Here is a 21,661-nt window from a genome sequence, read left to right as displayed (position 1 = left end):
CTGAACGTTTCTTGCAATCCAAAAACTCATATGAATTTGAAAGTTTTATGGACATAATCTTCCCCATGTTAGCTAGGAAACTGTTTATACAGTGGAGGTACGGCACTCTGCCTATTAAAACCGTCACCTGTAAATGGCTCCAGCGGGACGATAAAATCTGCCCAGGTTGTAACTCCCATGATGAGGATGAAACCCATTTTTTCTTTTTTTGTCCTGCATACCGTAAACCAAGGAAACATTGGCTGGTCCCCTTATGTAGGAACTTGGGTTTCAGGAGCCACATGAATGTGTACAGAGTATTGAGAACTAGTACTCTGCCCCATATAGTTTTTGCAGTGGCGAAATGTATTATGGCTATGTGGTTGATTAGGAAAAAACTGTTAAAGGCACAAATGCCGAAAATATGAATCTGTTTCCTAAAAGTATGGATTGTGCTTTTAACTAGGTAATGAAATGTTTTTCCTAACTATGAATTGTTTTCCTAATCTTCATCTTGTCCGCAACAACCTGGCATTTAATTTGAACTAATGTGCTTTTACAATTGCAATTCTTTTCTAACGTGGTGTTTTAATGTTTATGCAATGTATCTTTTATGGTCTAAAAGACCGAAATAAAGAATTTCTGGATTGGATTGGATTGGATTGGATTGAATAGTGGAATTTCAGGTCCATGGGCCGACCGAGATTATTAACGTACCCTACGTATTTCGTGTCTCCATGGGTGATGTGGTAACACAGAACATACGTTCCGATAATTGGGCTGTGCATGCAATACAAGCATTATTTTCAGATTTAAAGTATTATGCTGCTTTTGATGCTGAGGATTTGTATTTGAATTCTGCCAATTATGCCGATTTGTTTTGTTATCAACATTATGGGTATAATTTCATCCATAAGACTAATACACTCCGACCTGTCGTTAATTTCACAGTGGGAACACTGCCCTACTCCATTAAGCGGTAGTTCGAAAACATTTAGAAATAAATTGACATGCTTCCCTGATTTTGATAGGTCATCACCAGAGTCCTATTATTTCAAATTAAATGTTCCTTCAACTCCCAAAGTAATGTTGCCCCATACGAAATTAATATATTCACACATCTGTCAGTCAGGAGTTATGATCGCTGGAAGGCCACCATCAATTTGAAATCAATCTGGGGCTCTAAGACCTGGCATGTGCGCTGCACAGAGGCCTTGCATCGTGCCAGTCTCAACCTAGCACAAATTTTGTTTACAAATAATACAGTGTACCAAACAACTTGCTTTGGATTGGCAACATCAAAGAAGTTGAATGATCCTGCCGTTCCCTCTTTAGCTGAATATCAGAACTTTACGATTGATGCATTAACACATTTATTTCAAAATAACTCCTTTAATGATTCTGAAATGGATCCTTCAGGTTGGCTGGTATGGCAGATGAATTCAAATGCCTGCCAACTCTGTTTTCATAACACTACTTTAGGTTATAAACAAGACAGACCCGACCCAAGATTTCCAGATATCCATTCAGTAACAACCTATTTGGTTGGTAAAATATGTCAACAGTGGTTGCAGCACTCGAGCCTATCGTCCGTTAAACAACATTTATTGTTGTTGTCCAATAATATTAATTTGGCCAACTTGGTCTTTGGACCCAAAGTTCCTAGAATGAAAAGCTGGATATGCGCAGCTTATAATGAAATTTGGAAACTTTCACAAATTGAAGCAGCGTCTCGTTTGCGGGAAATTGACCAAGCTAACTTAGAAAAGGTTCTTGCTGTTGTCAACAACAGTATTAATACACTGTCTTCCCGCATTCATACACTAGATAATATTGTTTCTTCTGTTATTGATCTTGTAGAAAAAGATGTGTCCGTGTTGTATCATGGTCAGAATCAATTGCCTTCTGTAATGCAATTTGCATGGACTTTGCAGACTTGTCGACCTTTTTGATTCTTCTTGATTTTATTATGTATTTCATGTAAAAAAAATAATTATTAAAATGTCTATTGTGATATGTTTTTAACAATGTTTGATATGAATTATGAACTGTAAATTGATTGAGTGAATAAATTCTAAACATAGTTTTACCAAACATGCATCGTGACAAGTCTCAATGATTAAATTCCTAGCCCAAAGAATTGTATAGAATTTGGCATAATCTACGATTGTCCCTAATGTGATACTGTGTAATCAATGTGTATAGATAATTAAAATACATCACATTGTACCTTTGCCTTTCCCGCAGACTTTACGGCATGCTTGTGTAATTATCACACCCCTATGATTAACACTTAAATAGGACAAATCCTCTATTGTCCATCCACTTGGGACATTTCTGTTCTTCGAAAACTGTAATTCCACAGTAGGTCATTCCCTGGTGTGCAAAAACAGAGTTACACGGGGCATGTAATATGGCAGCTCCAAACCTTGCTTGTGTTTTAAAGGGTAAACCAGTGAATACAATAATTCCCATGTTCAATCTGCTTACTAACGGTAGTTATCTTATTTTAAATAACTAAAAATGCTGCGGCATGGTTGCTGGCATACCTTACATTGTAACAGTTTCACAGCGCGTAATTTGTTGCAATCATGTGCTTTTTCCTCCCCCGCGTGGGCAGATCAATAGGTCTGTTTGGCCTTCAATACCAACTTTGAAAGCAGATTTCAACAAGCTGAGCAGATTTTAACCCAACAAGAAGTCCCCCTTACTTCCGCACGAGAAACCTTCAACCTGCAGGTGGCTAGCGCTGCTACTGAGATTCAAACGCTTCTAAACACTAATCTCCCACTACATTTAGGCGAACTCATACATTGCATATTTAATGCATCGACTACTCAAGGCCTGGCACATTTTTTTTTTTTAAGGCTGTCGGCTCTGGCCTTGTGACTTCTTTTCAGACTATATTTGGTGTAATACCGGCATTCATTCATTCTATCTTGTCCAGCATCTTTGGTGGGTTCCCCTTAATACTGGCATTGGCTACTTGAATCTTGCTTCTGCTGTGCCTGCAATGCAATGGCTGTTCCTCTTGTGGCACTGCACAGACCGGGACGGCTGCAATTGCTCCGTGACTGCATGCATGAATGCTTCGGTACATTACCACTGGCAACACTCTGTGTGTCCTATGGGTTGTCCTTCCGTTTTGCATACTTCACTTGCGTGCAACCAGTCTTTTCATGCTTACGAGGTCAGTTCACATGGACATTGGATTTATGCCTTTCCAATACGTCATGCCCAGACATGGATTTCGACCAGCTGATGGGTCCCTTGGTGGCCCATGAGCAGGACTGTTCTGGGATTGGCTTAATGGCACGCGCTGCTGCACTTGGAATTTTGGCTCAATGGGATATCTGTGAGGCTGCACAGAACCGCCTACTTCAGAGTTACATTGAATATCATGCAAGTTATCCAGCAATGCTAATGGAAGTACCCGGCTATGAGGAACACTCCTGTTCATTCGGCTTGCTGAATTGGATGGCGTCTATTTTCTAACAACCACAATGATGTCCTTTTGGAGAGTGGTGCATTATTTTGCTCCTACACTCTCATGGATTAACCTCACAAATTCCCCACCAGCATCACTTGGGTTTCGGATGCCGTTCTTCCACAAACTATTTTTTTTCTTCCATAAATTGTTTTTTCCCTAGACTCAATTACTTCAAACTTTTTTTAATTAATGGACACGCCTTTTAAAACTCTGCTCGCACTTTTTGAACTCTGTTATCCTCCTAGTTCTACATGCAATGGACTTTCCAGGGGAGAGTGTAGTATATATGGTGGGGTCATTGTCGACATTGCTAAGTTAGCATGAGCTTCGCAGCCATGAGGCTGCTTTTGCCCATGCCACTGTACGAGTTTATTTTGCAAGACTCTGTTTGTGCCCCTTTCACATGAGAACAGTCTGCCTTTCGCGTTCTCTACTGTGCTCTGAGGTTTAGTCTGCACACGATGTACAAGATTGATCAACAATGCTCCATGTTATTCTGTTCTGATCAGTCCCTCACACCTAGACATAACATGCTACACACAGCTGCACTACTGGAAATCGTATTCTTTAATATTGCAAGCGAAACATGTTGTACACACTTGGAGGGACACCTTTCCAGAGAGAAGAGCTGTGCTTGTCCTGAGATGTATATCTTTCATCTAGGCCCTGAGGTATGGGGTCTGCTGACAAAGCCCAGAGGTGTTCCTTTTTATAATAAATTCCTTTTTACCACAGGGAGGGTAGTCACGCACTGTAATAATTTTGCACGGTCTTTATAAAATGATTTCCCAGTTTGTATTCTACGGAACTGTGACAATGCGGACTATATTGTGTTTATGTATTTTGCTGCTAGTAATGGCATATGTACTGTACCATTGAGCATGTTTGTTAAAATAAACATTTTAAACTATACCGCCTCTCTGATTACTCTCATTGTGGACAAATATGAGTGAGTGAGCGAAAGAGTTGTCTGGCTCTTCCGATCTCTGAGAAGGGTCGGGAGTGTCGTGTTCTGGGTTGTGTAATCATTGGTAGCTTCCCTGGTAGTCGGAGAACGAATGAGACACTATTGCTAGTCAATTTGGGTAATAATGTGGGAGGTCGGTACACCCCCTATTCACTGAGGTCCTGGTTTCCTGCACATAGTTCTGTATATGTGCAGAATCACTGCAACAATGCGATCATCTCTGCATGTAGTTGCTTGACCTCTCACTATTACATTCATACCCCTTTACAGCATACAAGATTCCTGGCAGGACAGAAGCTAAGGGTGTTCAAAGGATCACTCAGATCTTAGTCTAGACTGATATAGCAGTCTAGACAATGTCTTGGAAACTACACACCAAAATCACCAAACTTAAATAATGACTTTAACCCACTCACCACAACTGTAGAGTTTATCACTTTGCTCCTATCCTTTTCTCAAACATACAAAAACTACCACTTGCACATGCTTTTGCTAGATATTAATGCAAACTCTCTTTGAAATGAAGTGTTACTTAACCAAGATCATAAAATAAGCATTTGTAATTTTACCTGAAGAGCATGTTTGCTTGCAGCATACCCAGAAGAAAGAGGTACTCCAATGAGGCCTGTTATGCTGCTCACGGTGGCAATTTTCCCTTTCTTCCTTTCAATCATGTGCTTCAGAACACATTTAGTTAGGGAAATTGTTCCCAAATAGTTAATTTGAATTAGCGAGTCATAAACATCCAAACTTGAGTCCACAAATAGTGAACGTTGAGAGCGGCCACTATTGTTTATCAAAACGTCTATCTGTAACAAAACACAAGAGAAACAGAGATTACTTAAATTAAGAGTTGAAAAAGAATGACTAGCGGGAGAGAAGATAAAAAAGGAGAAAGTATACAACATATAGAAAAACAAAAGAAATCGTTTTATGTATTTGTCAGGACTTTGGATGAAGAAATCTAATTAAGAAAAGCATTTCCTCCTTTCCTTTTTACACCTTCAAGAGCACCTTCCTTGAGCACTTACTATTCCTACCCCCTAACTCTATGGGAGCTTCAGCACTTATTGATCTGTTTTAAGTATTTATGTAAGATTTGAATAAATCACAGTTAATTTGAACTAAAATCTAAAAACAATTGTTGAATGACCATATGTGTTTGTGCCTCATCATTTTCCTTTGAAGCATTAATTGCAACTAATCATTTATTTGTCCCTCACCTGTGCTTTCTCAGTGTTAGCAAAAAGTGAATCAATAATTTCTTTACATTGTGGTTGCTCCCCCGGTCGGCCCACTGTTTATGTGTATCATATTTCCCAGGTCCTCTGGGTTAAGTTTGGGTCACCCCACTGTTTATAATTGTATACAGGATATGGGCATCAAGCCCTGCCCACTTTCCACCCATCTTTTTAATTCTCTCATGTTACCGTCCTTTGTAAATTGAGGCTTTTCATAGGTCAATAGGATTGGTAGTCCCTCCATAGTACCGCCTTTCTCTTGTTGTAACCTCCCATGAGGGCTGCCCCCATTATGTGTGTTTTTACTGCTGAAGGCCTTAATTAATGCGTTCGGTCTGACCGTTGGTCTGAAGATGGATCCCAGAGGACAAGGCAACCTCGATGTGAAAGGATTTGCAGAAGTGTTCCCGCAACTGGGATATATACTGGTGACCATGATCGGATATAATGACCTATGTAAGACCATGAAGACAAACGATCTCCTGTATGAAGATCTTTCCTAACTCTCTTGCAGTAGGCAAGTTCCTCAAAGCAGAAAAATGTGCCCTCTTACAAAATGAGTCCACTGTCACCATAATGACTTGGTTTCCTGCAGACGGGGGCAAGGAAGACTTAAAAATCTGTGGATACCATATGCCAAGGTGCTGGAGGAACAGGTAGAAGTTGAAGCAATCCCACAGGTCTGGTGTGGGAAGTCTTGGCTTCAGCACAGGTCGGACAGGAGGACACATATTTTGGTATCTTCTCGTACTGATGGGCACACAAAGAAACAAAGCACCACTAATTCAAGGATGTATGACATTACAACGCATGCTTTTACATTGCATGCCTTTACAACGCGGTATTTACAACGAATACCTTTACAACGCATAGTGCTTTGGGGCGCTGGATAGTGAATAGTTTAATTTACTATTCCAACTCCAGTCCCCCGTGGATAGTAGGGAAGGTGTTGGATAGTAAATTAAATCTATTCCCTATCCTAGAGCGCCCCCCAGCGCAATGCGTTGTAATGGTTTGCGTTGTAAAAGTTGCGTCGTAAAGGCACTGCGTGGTAAAAGTTGCGTTGTAAAGGTTGTTTACCCTAATTCAAGAGTATTTTTGAGACCACAGAGGCCAGAAAAGGGAGAAACAGAACACATTTGCAAGGCCTCCAATTTTTCTTTTTTATTAGGGAGGAACAGCACCTTTTCCTTGTAAGAATGTTTATCTTGTTGGTTAAGCTGATTGGTCACATTATTCCAATCTTCATTGGTTAGAGATGCATAGCCCAACTGGACCCTGTCAAGAAACGAATGAACAGTACTAATGAGAAGTTGTAATTCTATGATGTTTTGTTGAGGAAGAGTAAGACTTTCAGGACATCTGAGCATCTGACAGATTGTTTTGAGGACCTGGCATATAATGGTAAAGGTGAAGCCGTATTGACTGAAAAATAGGCCCATCGAGCTTGGCGGTTATTTGGCACTGAATAATGCGAAGACATTGCAGATTCCTATGATCTGTTCTGATTTCAAACGGTTATTTAGTACCCATTACGAAGTGTCTCAATTCATGAGAGGCTAGCATCATCGCTAGTAGTTCTCGCTTAATAACAGAGTAGTTTCCCTCTGAATCTGAAAGGGCATGTGACAAAAAGAAAAATAAATGGGTGTTCAAACCCATCGTCCTCTTGTCTTTGGGGTCGGACAGCTCCTTCGGCCCTGTCTGAAGCATCAGTTTGGACTATAAACCGTCTTGGTTGTTTCAGGATTGTGCAAGATAGGAAGTTGAGTGGAGGCCTCTTTAAGGACTGAAAAGCCTTTTCTGCAGCCTAAGTCCATTTGAACCCTGGTCAGAGATTTTCCATTTTTAACGTTTGGGAAAAGAAACTTGTTTGGTGTGCAGAGTTGTCAATAAAATGATGATACAAGTTAGTCAACCTCAGGAAACATTGGTTTTCTTTAATGGTTGAAGGTGATGGCCAATCCAGTATAGCTTTTATCCTTTGTGGATCCATGGCAATTCCTGTCTTGTTGATTCAATAACCCAAATACTCAACTTCGGGCTGGTCAAACTAGCACTTTTCTGGTTTACAGAACAGGCTGTTCTGGCGTAGTCTTTCCAGAACTTGAGTAACATGTACACGTTGAAGATCAGTGTTTGAAAAATAGACAAGAATGTCATCCAAATACATTGCCATGGTCTGGTTTAGGAAATCTGCCAACACGTCCATAAATCTTTGAAAGATAAAAGGAGCATTTGTCAGTCCAAAGGGAATAACCTGATATTCAAAGTGGCCCAAGGGTGTTCTAAATGTGGTCTTTCACTCATCTCCTTCCTTGAATCAAAGGAGATAAGCACCCCGAAGGTCGAGTTTGGTAAACAACTGTGCCCCTCTTACTGATTCTAATTTGTCCTTGATGAGAGGCAAGGGGTAGCAATCTCTAAAGGATTAAACAAAGTCACTATCAAAGTCTACACATGGCCATACATCTTTGGTCTTTTGTGGTACGAAGAAGAGAGGTGCCCCAGCAAGTGTTGAGGACCATGTAATTACACCACTTTGAAGATTTTCTTCTAGGTATTTTCTAAGTGTTCCTTTCTCTGGTTCATTGAGGGGTACACTCTTCCAAAAGCCACTGTGACCTCAGGTTCAAGGGAGGGATGGTACAATCAAATTCTCTATGAGGAAGTAAAATCAGATTCTTTGCTTTCTGGAACACGTTCGCATACATCTGATAGCGATTAGGTGCCCCTTGTATGACACTGATGGAGTTGCATACATCTTCCTTCACTATTTAAACAACTGCAAAGGTGCACCACAAAAAACAATGAACAAATTTCAATGCCATTAATAAGCAACAGAAAAGAACGTTTTGCATAAACGGGATGTTGATGTTCTTCAAATGATCTTTATTTTCAATTTATTCCAAAAACAAGTACGCATACATCTGATAGCGATTAGGTGCCCCTTGTATGACACTGATGGAGTTGCATACATCTTCCTTCACTATAGGCATCTCATTTGGCGACCAGCATTCAGCAGTAGCATAACTAAACTGTTGACAAAAATGTGAGGACAAGGAGATAGTTCTGGTTTCCCAGCTGACAAAAATTGTGTCTGATCAGCCATGGGATTACCAAAATCATGATAAGGTTTGGAGCGGCTATAACATCAAAGGACAAGTACTCTTGATGCCTTCTAAAAGTTAACCGTAACAACCATGTCATTTCTTTTACTGTTCAGGAGACAAGTGTGATTCAGACAACAGAATGCAATTGTTCAGATGTTTCTTTAAAAACTCAGAATATTTGTTTTTCGGTGGCCCATCTTTCATCCAGATAAATACCGCTGCCTCCGTAGTCAAACAAGGCTAGTACTTTCTCCTGTATACCTGTTGGTAATCCTAAGAGCATAGGTAAGATAGGTAAGAGAAAAAGAGAATTTGATGTTTCTTTTGAAGAACAGATTAAAAGAATACCAGACCATCCCACGCTCTGCCTTCTTACAGAGGGCGGCATCCGGACTTTTCCTGGCAGCTTATGTGGATGAATAGAGCAGCTACGAATCATATGGCCAGGAGAACCACAATATAGGCATAGCCCTTGTTTCATTCTATGTTCCCGTTCGGTTTCGGACAGTCGTCCTATGGCCAAGACCTATCTGCATAGGCTCTTCTCCTGTCGAAGGAGAAATTTTAGGCAGGGAAGCTTCTGTTCTGCGAATATCGAGATGTGATGTTCTTGTATGTTGCTGGACACAAGCCGTACGTCTCTCCAACCAGCAATAATTGAAACGGTATTCTACAGACAAAGCCAAATTCATCAGGCCAGCCATAGTATCAGTACGAGGCGAATGCACAAACTTGTTCTTGATTTTACTTCATGAACACCTCAGCAAAACAGAGTAGCTAGAGTGCATTCCACCCAAGTGGTCTCTGCAGCTAGCTGTCGGAAACAAGTTATGTAATGCAGGACATCTTTTTTACCTTGCTGGAAATCACACAGAGCTTCCTCTGCTGAGGTTTCCAAGCCAGTCCTTTCAAACATTCATATGAAGGCAGCGAGAACGGTCATGTAGTTGGACAATTGTGGGTCTTCTGTGGCTTCCAAAGGTGTCCTCCATGCCAATGCAGGACCGGACCAAGCACTGATCAAATAATCGACTTTAGTTCGGTCTAGTGAGCTGGGCAAAAAGCGAACAAGACAGTCAAAGGATTCAAGAATTCTTTCAGTTTATTTGACTCACCCAAATAAAGTGGGATGGTTGTTGAGATTGTTGGCACATCATATCCCCTAGTTACAAGAAACTTAACATAATGATACATTTTCATCTCACAATTGTTGCAGGTCCTGAGCTTGTTGCTCAACAGTCTGTACTACGGCTTGTGCTGCTTCCAAAGTGCCTTCTTGATGAAGTGTTTGAAGAACATCCATGGCTCCAGACCAATATGGGGTTTTGGGCATTGCAATCTGTCAGGTTCAGAACTTTTCTTTCCGACTCCAGTGCGCATAGATGTTTCCCAGTTCCGGGTCTAGAAGGTTCTTGGCTGTCCAAGGTAGGGGTGACCCTTTCCAGTAGCCATGGTGCTGGTGACAATTTAACGCCAGGGCAGACAGTGCCTTCCAGAAGGAGTCTCAAAGAGGAACAAGCATTAAAAATGCAATAGGTCTCACCTTTGATTAAGTTAAAGCCATTTGCTTTGCTATACAATACCATTATGTTACGTTATGTTATGTTACTGCCATTTGAATAGCGCAACAGCTGCCCCAGCAAAGGGGCGTCCCGTCGCTGTCAGTAAAGCAATCGGCACGGAAAGAAGGAAGAAACTACACAATGAGGAAAATATATGTCCTTCCTAAAAGTCAAATAATTCGTGTGGCTTCGAATGTGAGTGGGAAGTGAGTTCCAAAGAAGGGATGCCCTGCTGCGGAAGGAACGGCCTCCTGCCCGCACTCTCCGAAACCATGGGATCATCGCCAAGTGAACGGAACTGATGAGTGGGGACGTAGGGTGTGACTAGGTTAGCCAGAATGCTAGGAGTGTTGAACTTCAGGGCTTTAAAAATGATGCAAAGAGCCTTAAATTCAACTCTCCTAGCCACGGGCAGCCAATGTAGCCGGTGGATGGTTGCTGACACCGAGCAGGACATGCGCAGGCCAATCAGTGATCGAGCTGCTGTGTTCTATACCCGTTGTAGCCGAGCTATCTCGGCCTTATTTGCCCCTAGATACAGAGAGCAGGCATAGTCCAATCTGGACATTATGGCTGCCTGAATGATAGTCTGGCGCGTAGGGGGAGGGGGGGGGGGTCAAGGAACCCAAGTAGGGGTCTAAGCCCCCGTAGGAGCCCAAAGCAGGTCCCTGCTACCTTTTTCGTTTGGACTTGATAGCTAAGCGATGAATCCAACCACACCCCCAAGTTTTTGACAGCTAACTTAGGAGGGGGGGGCACTGCCCAGGCTTTTTGGCCATCAATGTTCACTCCATAGACAATGGTCCTTTCCCAACAACACCTCTGATTTACTGGCGTTCAGCTGGAGGCAGTTGGCAGTCATCCATTCAACGACCACCGCCAAATTGCCCTGAAATTTCAGGGCATCCCTGAAGAGAGCAGACTCCGTGCTGTGACCAGGTCAAAAACCATTCTGGGAGGGGTCCAACAGGTCATGCTTGGCCAAAAAATCATAGAGGAGTGAATTGACATGCGCCTCCGTAATCTTGGCTACCCATATGAGTAGTGAGATGTGGTGTTAGTTTTCGGGCTTGGCCGGATCAAGTCGGGGCTTTTTAAGTAGAGGTAGCACCTTAGTATGTTTCCACACCTTGGGCACGCTGGCGGTGGAAAGCGACATATTAATCATCTGCTTCAAGGAAGGCATGATCGTAGGCAGCACCCTTCTAAATTGCTCTGGTTTCAGGGGATCAGGAGGTGAGCCAGATTGAATTTTCCTGAAGAGAGCTTGCAGTTGGTCTGTGGAGATGTGTGCCAGAGATTCCAAGGTATTGACAGGTTGAGCACATCACAGAGGGAAGTGTGGAGGAAGCACACAGGGTGGGCACATCACAGAGGGAAGTGGGGAGGAAGCAAACAAGGGTGAGCACATCACGGAGGGAAGTGGGGAGGAAGCACATAGGGTGAGCACATCACGGAGGGAAGTGGGGAGGAAGCAAACAAGGGTGAGCACATCACAGAGGGAAGTGGGAATAATCCTGCAGTTGCTCCTTAAGGCGCTGCACTTCCCAGCGAGGGGCCGCAGAGGGCACCTTATCAGGGCTCGAAAATTCCACTCGACCGCTCGCATAGTCGAGCTAAATTTAACAAAGTCAAGCTGTTTTTAGGTCCTACTCGCCCTTTCTGGCGAGTAGGAAAATAAACAACTTTTGTTCTCGGTCTGTGAAAACGGAGCAAATGTGACAAGATAACAAGATTTAAAGACATTTTTATTGCTCACAAAGTTAATGAGCAATAAAGATGCCTTTAAATCTTGTTATCTTGTCACATTTGCTCCGCTTTCTCAGACGGAGGTCAAGTAGGTTGCAGTTAGGTCGAGGACATTTTTTAAGGTACTAGCCCTGCAGGACTAGTACCATTTTTTTTATTTTTCGAGCCCTGCCTTAGTCATCAACAGCTGCTTGGGGCAGCACGAGGCAACACCACTCTGAACGTAAACATGTTTTGAGCTGTTCAACAAAGAGAACACAAAAACCTTGGAGGGGTGGGGGGCTTAAAATTCACGCTGTGGCAGAACATCATGCTACACATTGGAATCTAAGGGGAACAGGGGGCAGCTGCGGAAGGTGCCATAGAAGACACTTTGTACTAGTCCAAAAACACCAAAAGCAAGTCAGGGCTCAAGTCCTAACAAGCTCAGGGTCGGAGGCCTTCACGCAGTCTGCAGATTACGGAGCCTCAGGATTGATTGGAAGGGAGGGGGAAGGGACAGCAGCGAGAGTGGGGTTGAGGAGCTACGAGAGGGAAAACCAAACAAGCCTCAATCTCTTGTCTTTATGGGGCCATGTGTTTAAACACATGGCCCCATAAAGATAAGAAACCTTTCACGGCAGAAGGAAAGCAGGTGAGCCTGTCCCAAGTGGGCCGTCCGAAAAAGCCAAAAGTACACTTCATAAAAAGCTATTTTCCAATGGCTGGCCACCGTTTAGTTTAAAAGTGACGCCAGCCAATGGAAAAGAGGGGCGGGGCTTAAAGCCCTTAACCAAAACCCCTCAAAATCATTAAATCTTGCCAAGCAAGCTGCACATATGCGCAGCAAAGCTAGCCGAGACCTAAAAACCCTCTGGTTGAGGTGACGACTCCAGGAACAGAAAAAAGATAACAGAAAACCAGGGAGCAGGAACAGGCACAGTAAAATAACCAGCAAGGAGAGGTCAGACCAGGAAACAGAAAAGGATGCAACAGGGACAAAGGTCCAAAAGGATTTCCAAAAAAGCAACTAAAGCCAACAGAAATGAAGATGCACCAACAGGAGCGAGGAGTGTTGCAACACAAGAAAATGATAGATTCTGCCCCTTATATACCCACAGACCAGAAGTGATGCAACAGGAAGTGAGCAGGCACCATCTTGGATTAGGAAGTAGTGGTGAAAAAGATAAGGCTGTAATCTTGGAATGGTGCAAGAAAACCCTTCCCAAGGCATTCTGGGATCAAGGCTGCAGAATCACCGGAAAAGGACATGCAGTAAAATGGCCTCCGGGCAGGAGAATGGCTTTTGGAGAGTTCATCATATCTGTCCCCCAGGGGTGATGTAAGAAAATTTGGGCCCAAGCAGAGCATTGTGCAGGGAGATTCGAATCCAAAACTGGAACGGCAGCGTACTAGAGACAATACCAAAATAACAGAGGGTTGCCGCATGGATCCGCGACGTGCCCAAGAAGAGGAGGGCGGCTTTGGGGGCTGAACCGCATCCCGCGGTGGTGCAGATTTAAGTTTGTGGGGTGCACCCTAGACACATCGAAAACGGTGGGCTGCTGCGTGGAACTGTGGCGTGTCCGAGAGGAGTAGTGAGGTGCCGCGGCCCGCCCCGGTGTAGATGGAGGTGTCGCTGGCCAAACCATAGTCCATGGCGTAATACTACCATGCCTAGGAAAATTGATGACATTCTCATAGAAACCATGAAAGTAGACATGAACGTTATGGATGGGTTAGGCCCACCAGAATGTCTGCTCAGCCTACCCACTGTTGAACAACTCAAACTAATTACAGTTTTTTTACATAGTAGAGCACATACCACCGGCAGTGAGCCGATATCCAAAACTATTCACAGGGCTTGGGAAAGTGAAAGACTTTACAGTGCTTCTGCACATCAACCAACAGGTCAAGCTGGTAGCCAAAACACCATAGAAGATTTCTTTTTCACCCAGTGGCGGTCAGTAATTTGAGCTGGAGGGGCAGCAGGTAAGCCAGCCAGAAACACACACATGCACAATCACTGACTCACACCCACACATTCACCTGCACGCACACACCCATTCACAGCTCGCACTCACAAATACTCATACATACACACACCAAACAAACACTTACCGGACCTGCAGCGGTGATTTGCGATGGCGGTAGGGAAACCTCAGTGGATCCTACTGATTGGCACTGCTACATCATCTCATTGGCTGACCTAGTTATGGGTCAGCCAAAAAGAGGCAACAGCAGTTCTCACTGGTCACAGAATGGAATGTGGTCAGTGAGGAGGCTTACCACACCCCACTCTGTGACGAGGAGCCATGATAGACCGCAGACCTGGCACTTCAGAGCTTAAAACAGAAACGTCCATGTTTGAGGCTCCCCCAAGGGCTTTGCCAGGCTAAGGAGATCACACCCACAGGGCAATGACATTTTCAGCCCAACAAAGTTCAGCTGAGGCAGCTAGGCTCCTGCACACTTATTACATGTACAGTGACTGGCTGCCTGACCTGAAAAAGAAGTGTGTGTGTGTCAGGCTGATTTTTACTCAGGATGCGTGAACTGTATTGTATTGATTTTGTATTGAACAATCAAGAATGAAAAAAACATCTTCTACTGTATTGTAGACTCATTGACGATATATTAATTTTGTGGAATGGCAGTCAAGAAAGTTTGGAAAATAGAATAATTCAATTAAACACTCAAAACGATCAAATTCAGTTCACGCACAGCATCAGTGAAACGTCGATTGCTTTTCTGGATGTTCACATTTCAATAAATGGTTTTGGAAAGAAACCGACAGGAATAATTCTCTACATTTTCATAGTTTTCATTCACAAAATCTGATTCAAAACTTACCATACTCACAATTTTTGGGTATTAAACGGATTTGTTCGGATAATGATTCAACTAAGAAGCATCTATAGGTTCAGCGACAAAAATACATAACCAAAGGTTATCCAGAGGAGATTTTGGATCAAGCAATTGAAAAAGTGTCTCTGAAGACTAGAAATTAACTTTTGACGAAACAATTAAAAAAAAATCCACAGAATCGAAAAGTGCTTGTTTCAAAATTTTCAACCAGCTCTTGAAAAATGAAGACCATAATTAACCGCCATTGGGATCTTTTGCAATGTGAGGCGGATTTCAACGGGATATTTTGACACAAACCATTACCATATGTATCTTTGTCCTAAATGAAAAAGCACCGCTACAAGGGTGAGTCTCCTCCGATCATGGGAGATTAATAAGTCTTTCAAATATCCTCTTATATAGACGCTGAGTCGTGATGTACAAAATTCAATGTTCTTTTAATGATCCACTTAGAGACAAGACACCAGCCAACGCGTTTCGTTCTGTCACCAGAACTTCTTCAGGTCGCAAACGATATTTCAAAGACGTGCTGTGTTCCCAAAAAAGTTTTTTCGATGTTTTCCCATATATATGAATTTTCTGTATTCGGTTTTCCTTCTACGGTAAGCCCGGTGATCTGGGTACTCAAATAATTCTCAGATTTTGGATCTATATTTCTTGTAAGTGTATAGTAAGCAAGGCTTAACCTTATGCAATTGAAGTTCGTTCTACGTAGTCAGAAAATCCCACCTCCTATTCCTTGGGGAAAACCAAGTAGATATCTCCTTACGGCAGTTGCCTGTTGGGTCGATCTGGATATCACAAATTCGGCGTCTCGGTATCCTGACGCGATATCGTCTCCATTGCTAGACAATGGAGACGATATCGCGTCAGGATACAGAGACGCCGAATTTGTGATATCCAGATCGACCCCCAAGGAATAGGAGGTGGGATTTTCTGACTTTGAAATATCGTTTGCGCCCTGAAGAAGTTCTGGTGACAGAACGAAACGCGTTGGCTGGTGTCTTGTCTCTAAGTGGATAATTAAAAGAACATTACATTTTGTACATCACGACTCAGCGTCTATATAAGAGGATATTTGAAAGACTTATTAATCTCCCATGATCGGAGGAGACTCACCCTTGTAGCGGTGCTTTTTCATTTAGGACAAAAATAGACTTTTTACCCAGGTTTGGGTAATGCTCTTGGGACAGGGAGCATATGGAAAATGCACGCTGGTTAATTGAAAATTGAATAATTTGGTGATATTTGGATTGGTGCTTTGCTTTGCGCTGGAGTGGTCCACTGTCCGAACTGTGTTGTAACAATCATTACCATATGTATCAACGACCTAAAAACTTAAAAGAACTATTGATGATGGGTCCGAAGGTATCTGACTCCAAGGAATTTCAAGGCACCAGAAAATGTACGAACTGTGTACAATGTAACAATGTTATCACAGGGAACATGTTGCAACATCCGCATACTGGTGAATCAATTAAGTTATTTCATAACTTGGATTGTAATTCCAACAACCTCATTTATAGCATCAAATGTCCATGTGGACTTTTATATATAGGTAAAACAGAAAGGAAAGTAAAAATATGAATGTCTGAACATAAAAGTACCATCAGGACCCAAAACAAATCAAGTAGTTTAGCTACCCAATGGGTAGAAGCTAAACACAGTATAGCTCAATTTGAATTCCAAATAATCGAGAGAGTTGAACAACACTCAGGCAAGGACATAACTAGGTATTTATTACAAAGAGAAGTTTACTGGATTAGGCGTTTGGACACCCAAGACCCCAGGGGCCTCAATGAGGGAATAGATTATGGGTGTTTTCTATGATAAATAGTCTGATGCTTACTCCATTATGAATCTACTGTTTATAAGTGGGTATTGTTCAGGAATGCCAGTTTTCCATAATTCTCCGGTTTATGTAAATAGTAAATTAGTAGTCTTTTCCATTTCATCATTTCATTTATTTTATTTCCATATTTCATTTCTCTGTGTTTTGATCACTTGGGGTTGGCATTTCCGGGTACATGCTGTGAGTTTTTTCATTTTAAATTAGTGTCTGATTTTAGGTTTTGAAGGTTGTGAGACAATGGTGGACATATTCGTATTTTGGGTTTATGTTTGTGACTTTCGTGATATTTTGCGATACTTCTGGTCAGTAGGTATTCATGTGCTTAAATTTTGTCAGATACAACTTTTTAGGTGGCTTCCATCTTGCGTGGTAATACTTTAGTAGTCCTGTTTTTATGGCTATGATCCTCAATCGATCATGTGGTAGAGTGACGTCACTATACGTGAATTTACGCAGGCAGCGCGGCTAGCAGTTCACTACAGACCGGGAAGGTTCTGGAGTGTTTTTTCCACGCGGGTTGATGTAAAGTCAAAAGTAAGCGACACAGTGTTTTGAACAGGTTGGTAGAACTTGAGGAGAGTCAGGTGTGAAGAGGATAAAGCAGGCGTTTCTTTATGTTTCAGCTATTCATCGGCAACTTGGGGTGTCGATTGAAAAAACAAGGGGGATTACATCCGTGGAGACAGATTGGAGTGAACCGGCGAGTGTTTGTGATACCACATATTGATAGTGAGAGCGGAGGTAAGGGCCTACATTTGGTAGTACCGTGGATGTAAGCAGATATAGGAGTAGAGTGATTGAATGTCTTTTTTTGATTTCCAACAGTATAAGATTCAACGTTCGGTTTTCATGAAAGACAACGCCTAACGTGGTACAGAAATTTTTTGTCACGAAACGGATGTGCGTGATTTGAATTGCAGTTTGAAGGGTTATAATATTATCAGCTGTAGACAATGTTTTACAGGGTGGTATGTGTTTGTTTATTCACAGTATTGAACAACAAGAGATAAACTTGGAAGTGAGTATAAGATGGAATGTATGGTTATTGGCACAAGGGTGCCAGGATGTAAAGTAGTGGCGAGTTTGCACACAGTGTGGGTATGGTGGATGGTACCTTTCTTCTTTTTTCTTATGGTTTATTCTTTTATCATTTTTCAGTACTGTCTGTTGGAAAAGGCACTAAAATTAAACATGGGTGATTTCTGATGTGGGAGTATAATTTGAGTTAAGGCAGCAATTTAAATGCAAGTGTATTACTCAAGCTTATGAAGTAATTCTAATGCACTTTAAGTTCAGTTGAGAAAATTGTAACGGTCTTACTTCCTTGTACATAACAGTGTTTTACACAGTTTTTTGGTATGTTTCAGATTGAAGCCCCTGAAGAAGGGCAAACAGCCCAAAATGCATTGGGCAACGCATAAAATATTGTAATTTTGTTGATTCAAATGTGGATTGTCAAATTTGGATACATGACTTTCATCGATTATTAAATGAACCACGGAGTTCTGATTTAATTATTTTGTAAATGATTTTTGGCTGAAATTAAGCAAGATAACGTCTTGAAATTATTGGTTTGAGGAATTGTGCATTCATTATGATTGCAGCAGCATTAAGCTATAGTGCACAGTGGTTAGGCTGAATAGGATTGAAGTAGGGTGAATCCTTAGTTCGAACGCTTGTGGGCTAAGGATTGTGGTCTGACTTCATACAGGCCAATACCTACCCATTGAACATACTCTTCCTGGAGAGGCTGGAAGAGCCCGCAGAGGCCTGGATCTCACAGGTATATGTTCAAGCCGGCTGAAAACCAACCGTAGGTTTAGAAAAGCAGGTGGATAATCAGTGGGTTCTCGGTGTCAACCACAGTTCAAGCATCAAATAACATATCAGTGCCTCAACATAGTACACCTCAGAACTATGCTTCAGACCACAAAAGCTTCTTAAACATAGACATTCTCCTCTACATGGTCAGTGTTGCACTTAAGCTTAGACTTCTTAATGTCGATGCTATTGTCAAAGGACAGCATAGAAGCTTCTGACCGAGGTAAATGGTATCCACTTCACAGGAACTCGGTGGGGTTCCTGAAGTGTATTTAAAAGAACCACAGGCTAGGGGTGGGTGTAACCTAACCTGGGCCTCTCCGTAAGAGGTTTGCTTCCCTTACGTGCCTTTCTCTTATCAGATCCATCTGAAAATCCTGCATGAACACTACCTGAAAAGCAGCCTTTAATATATCTAGAGCTTTGATTTCTTTATGAAGAAAAGCTATGTGGGCTTTCGGACTTCATCGTAGTCAGTCACTGTTCCGCTAAGATGGGTTTTGTTTTCACTAGTGTAACTTCCCACTCCTTTGTGCTCTGACGGTACCTAGTTATTTCATACACCCCAGTTAGAGGCTTGATAAGCATTTCGCGTTAAAATTAATACACCATTTTAATGCCATATCTTCATACTTTTACTATTATACACTAATGAATGTAATCGAAGACTAATATTACAAATTTGCAGTCAACTGTCCTTGCCCCTGGGGCTCCAGGCCCAGTGATTATCTTTACACGCTGCAGTTGATCTTTTGCAGAATTTGACAATTATGGCCATATTATCTGCATTGTTGGCACAAGGCTTTCTTTAATTTCATCAATTTTCTCTGGCTATATGCCAAAGCAGGTGACGCAGTATTGTTTATTTATTGGGTGCATTTGTTATTAATTTCTAAAAGTGTACCTGATGGTAGAATCTATGTTTTAATGGCTGAATCAATGTCCACTGCAGAGCAAGAAAAATTGAATTGTAACACACAAAAAAGTGATATTTCATAAATGATAGATTACAGACAACCAAATAAGGGTTGCACAATCATTTCAAATGTGGCACATCAGTAGAACAAGCCTCGTTAGCTGATGCCCTAACTTCATTTTAAATGGATTAGGGATGTAGAGCATCACAGTCCTACAGGTTGCTAGGATCAGGAGCTCGGTAGATATCAGTTATTTTTTCTGCCATTTTATCTCTTATCAATAATGTTGCCCATGTCTTTATACATTCAAAGAATGGTGAAGTCACACCACGCTCAGTTCCAGGGGATGGTCACTTTGCAAATGTTTAGTAGGCCTCGATTGGGAAAGCTATAAACGTTAGTGGGGGCAACAATAAAACGGGACAAATACCAGACCATGATAAAGCAAAAACAAACTAGATTCAGATGTGGACAAGGGAATGAACAAGCGAGGGCGCTGCTGGCATTTAAAGAGGACAGGTCACTGACCTCAATCTGAGTGCCGAATTAGACCAAATGCTGGTAACTGGTATTGCCAAGCCATTTTGATTGCATGAAAAATTCCTGAGTTGCTATGTTCTGTGAAATTTGCAGACACTTCACCTGGTCAAAGCAAATGAAATGACAAAAAACATGCAGGAATTGGTGTGGAAATACTGAGTGGGGCACGTGTTTTGCCGCTCACGCTTTGGGAGATTGTTCTTGAAGACCAAAAACACAACAAACATGGCACCTGCTTAGCAAAAATGAATACCTTCAGTAAGGCTCCCGAAGTGGTGGCTATACCGACAACGGATTCCAGACTGCCATTGGGTGGGATCTCTAATTATGGAGGACTGCTCTCGGCCATGGATCGGGAGCCACAGTCTCCACTGATCTGTAGAGACAGCAAACAGCTGCCTGGTTAACTCTCAAAGCATGATGCATGGTTTTGCTAATTTGACTGGAAATCCAACGGCGAATTTAAAACAAATAACATAAGATCAAGTACATTTAATTACTCCATTACCACCACACCCGTTGTACTCGCCTCATCCTTTATTTACTTTAAATGCACGACTCTCACCTTTCTAAAAGCAACTACTTTGCTAACCTATAAAGAAAAAAATGTTTTGGTTACAAACCCTATCGCTACATAACGAAGCTCTGCACCTACTATATCATGTTTCCAGGTTGATTGTTGGCAGCAACGTCTCGGTTTCTGTATGTTCTTACTTCCTGGTGTAGCTTCACAGTAACGGGAGTGCATGTTACAGCTCATGGTCCCTTTGGGATCCCATAGCTTGGTTTTAGCCAGTACAAAGCTAGTCTATGTACCAGGATTCGCTATGCATTAGAGCAGCTCTGGTCTAGCGGCACAGGCTCCACCAATTTACTTCCCCTCGGAGTACCAAGTGCTGAGATTGCTTTGACTTAATTTTGGGAGCAGTGCAATGAGCTTCTGAGCCCCACTGGCATGTCCGGTGCTGCTCTGACTGCTGCAGGGACTTGTGCTTTAGTTGTCCTAAGCCTGGGCTGTGTTTGTCTCTTACTCCTTGGTCTAGTTTATTGGTACTTTTGTTCCTGCTGTGTTGTATTTTGCATTCTTCATCCACATGGCACACTTCCCTTTGCGAGCCTTTCCCTTTGCTAACCTTTGGGATTGTGCAGCAAGAGTCTTTCTGTGTTACTGTCAGTGATGCTCAGTTGCCCGAGCGTGTTCTACTTTCTTGCCCTGATCTTTGCTTATAGGCTTGGTATAGGGTTTTGTCAGGCACTGCCTGGCCTTTATTTTCCATTTCTGGCTTGCGTTCTGCTCCATGGTTGTGTGTCCCACTGGAGCCATCCTTCTTCCCCCTGTACCAGACCAGTAGTGTTCAGTTGTGGGGGTTTAGTACGTGGTGTTCTTAAAGACAGCTTTTTTGCCATTCGTCCCAATGTCTGATGGGTGTCTGGCTGAATGCCAGCTTGGGCCGTTCTGGACCCTCTTTGATGGATGAAAAGCATCCTTATCTCTTGGTCTCAGGTGCCACAGCATCTCCTGCACTCTTGCGCCTATGCCCCGGCGTGGCATGTCCCACTTCCATCCCTTGCCTTTTGTCTGG

General features: G+C 42.4%; 1 protein-coding gene across 3 annotated transcripts in view; it reads right to left on the bottom strand.

Moving 5' to 3' along the window:
* DHRS7 (dehydrogenase/reductase 7) overlaps nt 1-21,661 on the bottom strand; it is a 797,588-nt gene that overhangs the window by 261,006 nt on the left and 514,921 nt on the right. For all 3 annotated transcript variants that reach the window (XM_078660349.1, XM_078660348.1, XM_078660347.1), the window contains one exon: nt 5,006-5,245. In XM_078660349.1, the coding sequence (XP_078516475.1) occupies nt 5,006-5,245 (240 nt within the window). The remainder of the gene's footprint in view (nt 1-5,005; nt 5,246-21,661) is intronic.

The sequence above is a fragment of the Lissotriton helveticus genome, chromosome 9 (genome assembly GCF_964261635.1).
Source record: "Lissotriton helveticus chromosome 9, aLisHel1.1, whole genome shotgun sequence".
Lineage (NCBI taxonomy): Eukaryota > Metazoa > Chordata > Amphibia > Caudata > Salamandridae > Lissotriton > Lissotriton helveticus.
The sequence above is the reverse complement of the archived record's forward strand: the minus strand, read 5'-3'. Positions and strand labels throughout refer to the sequence as shown.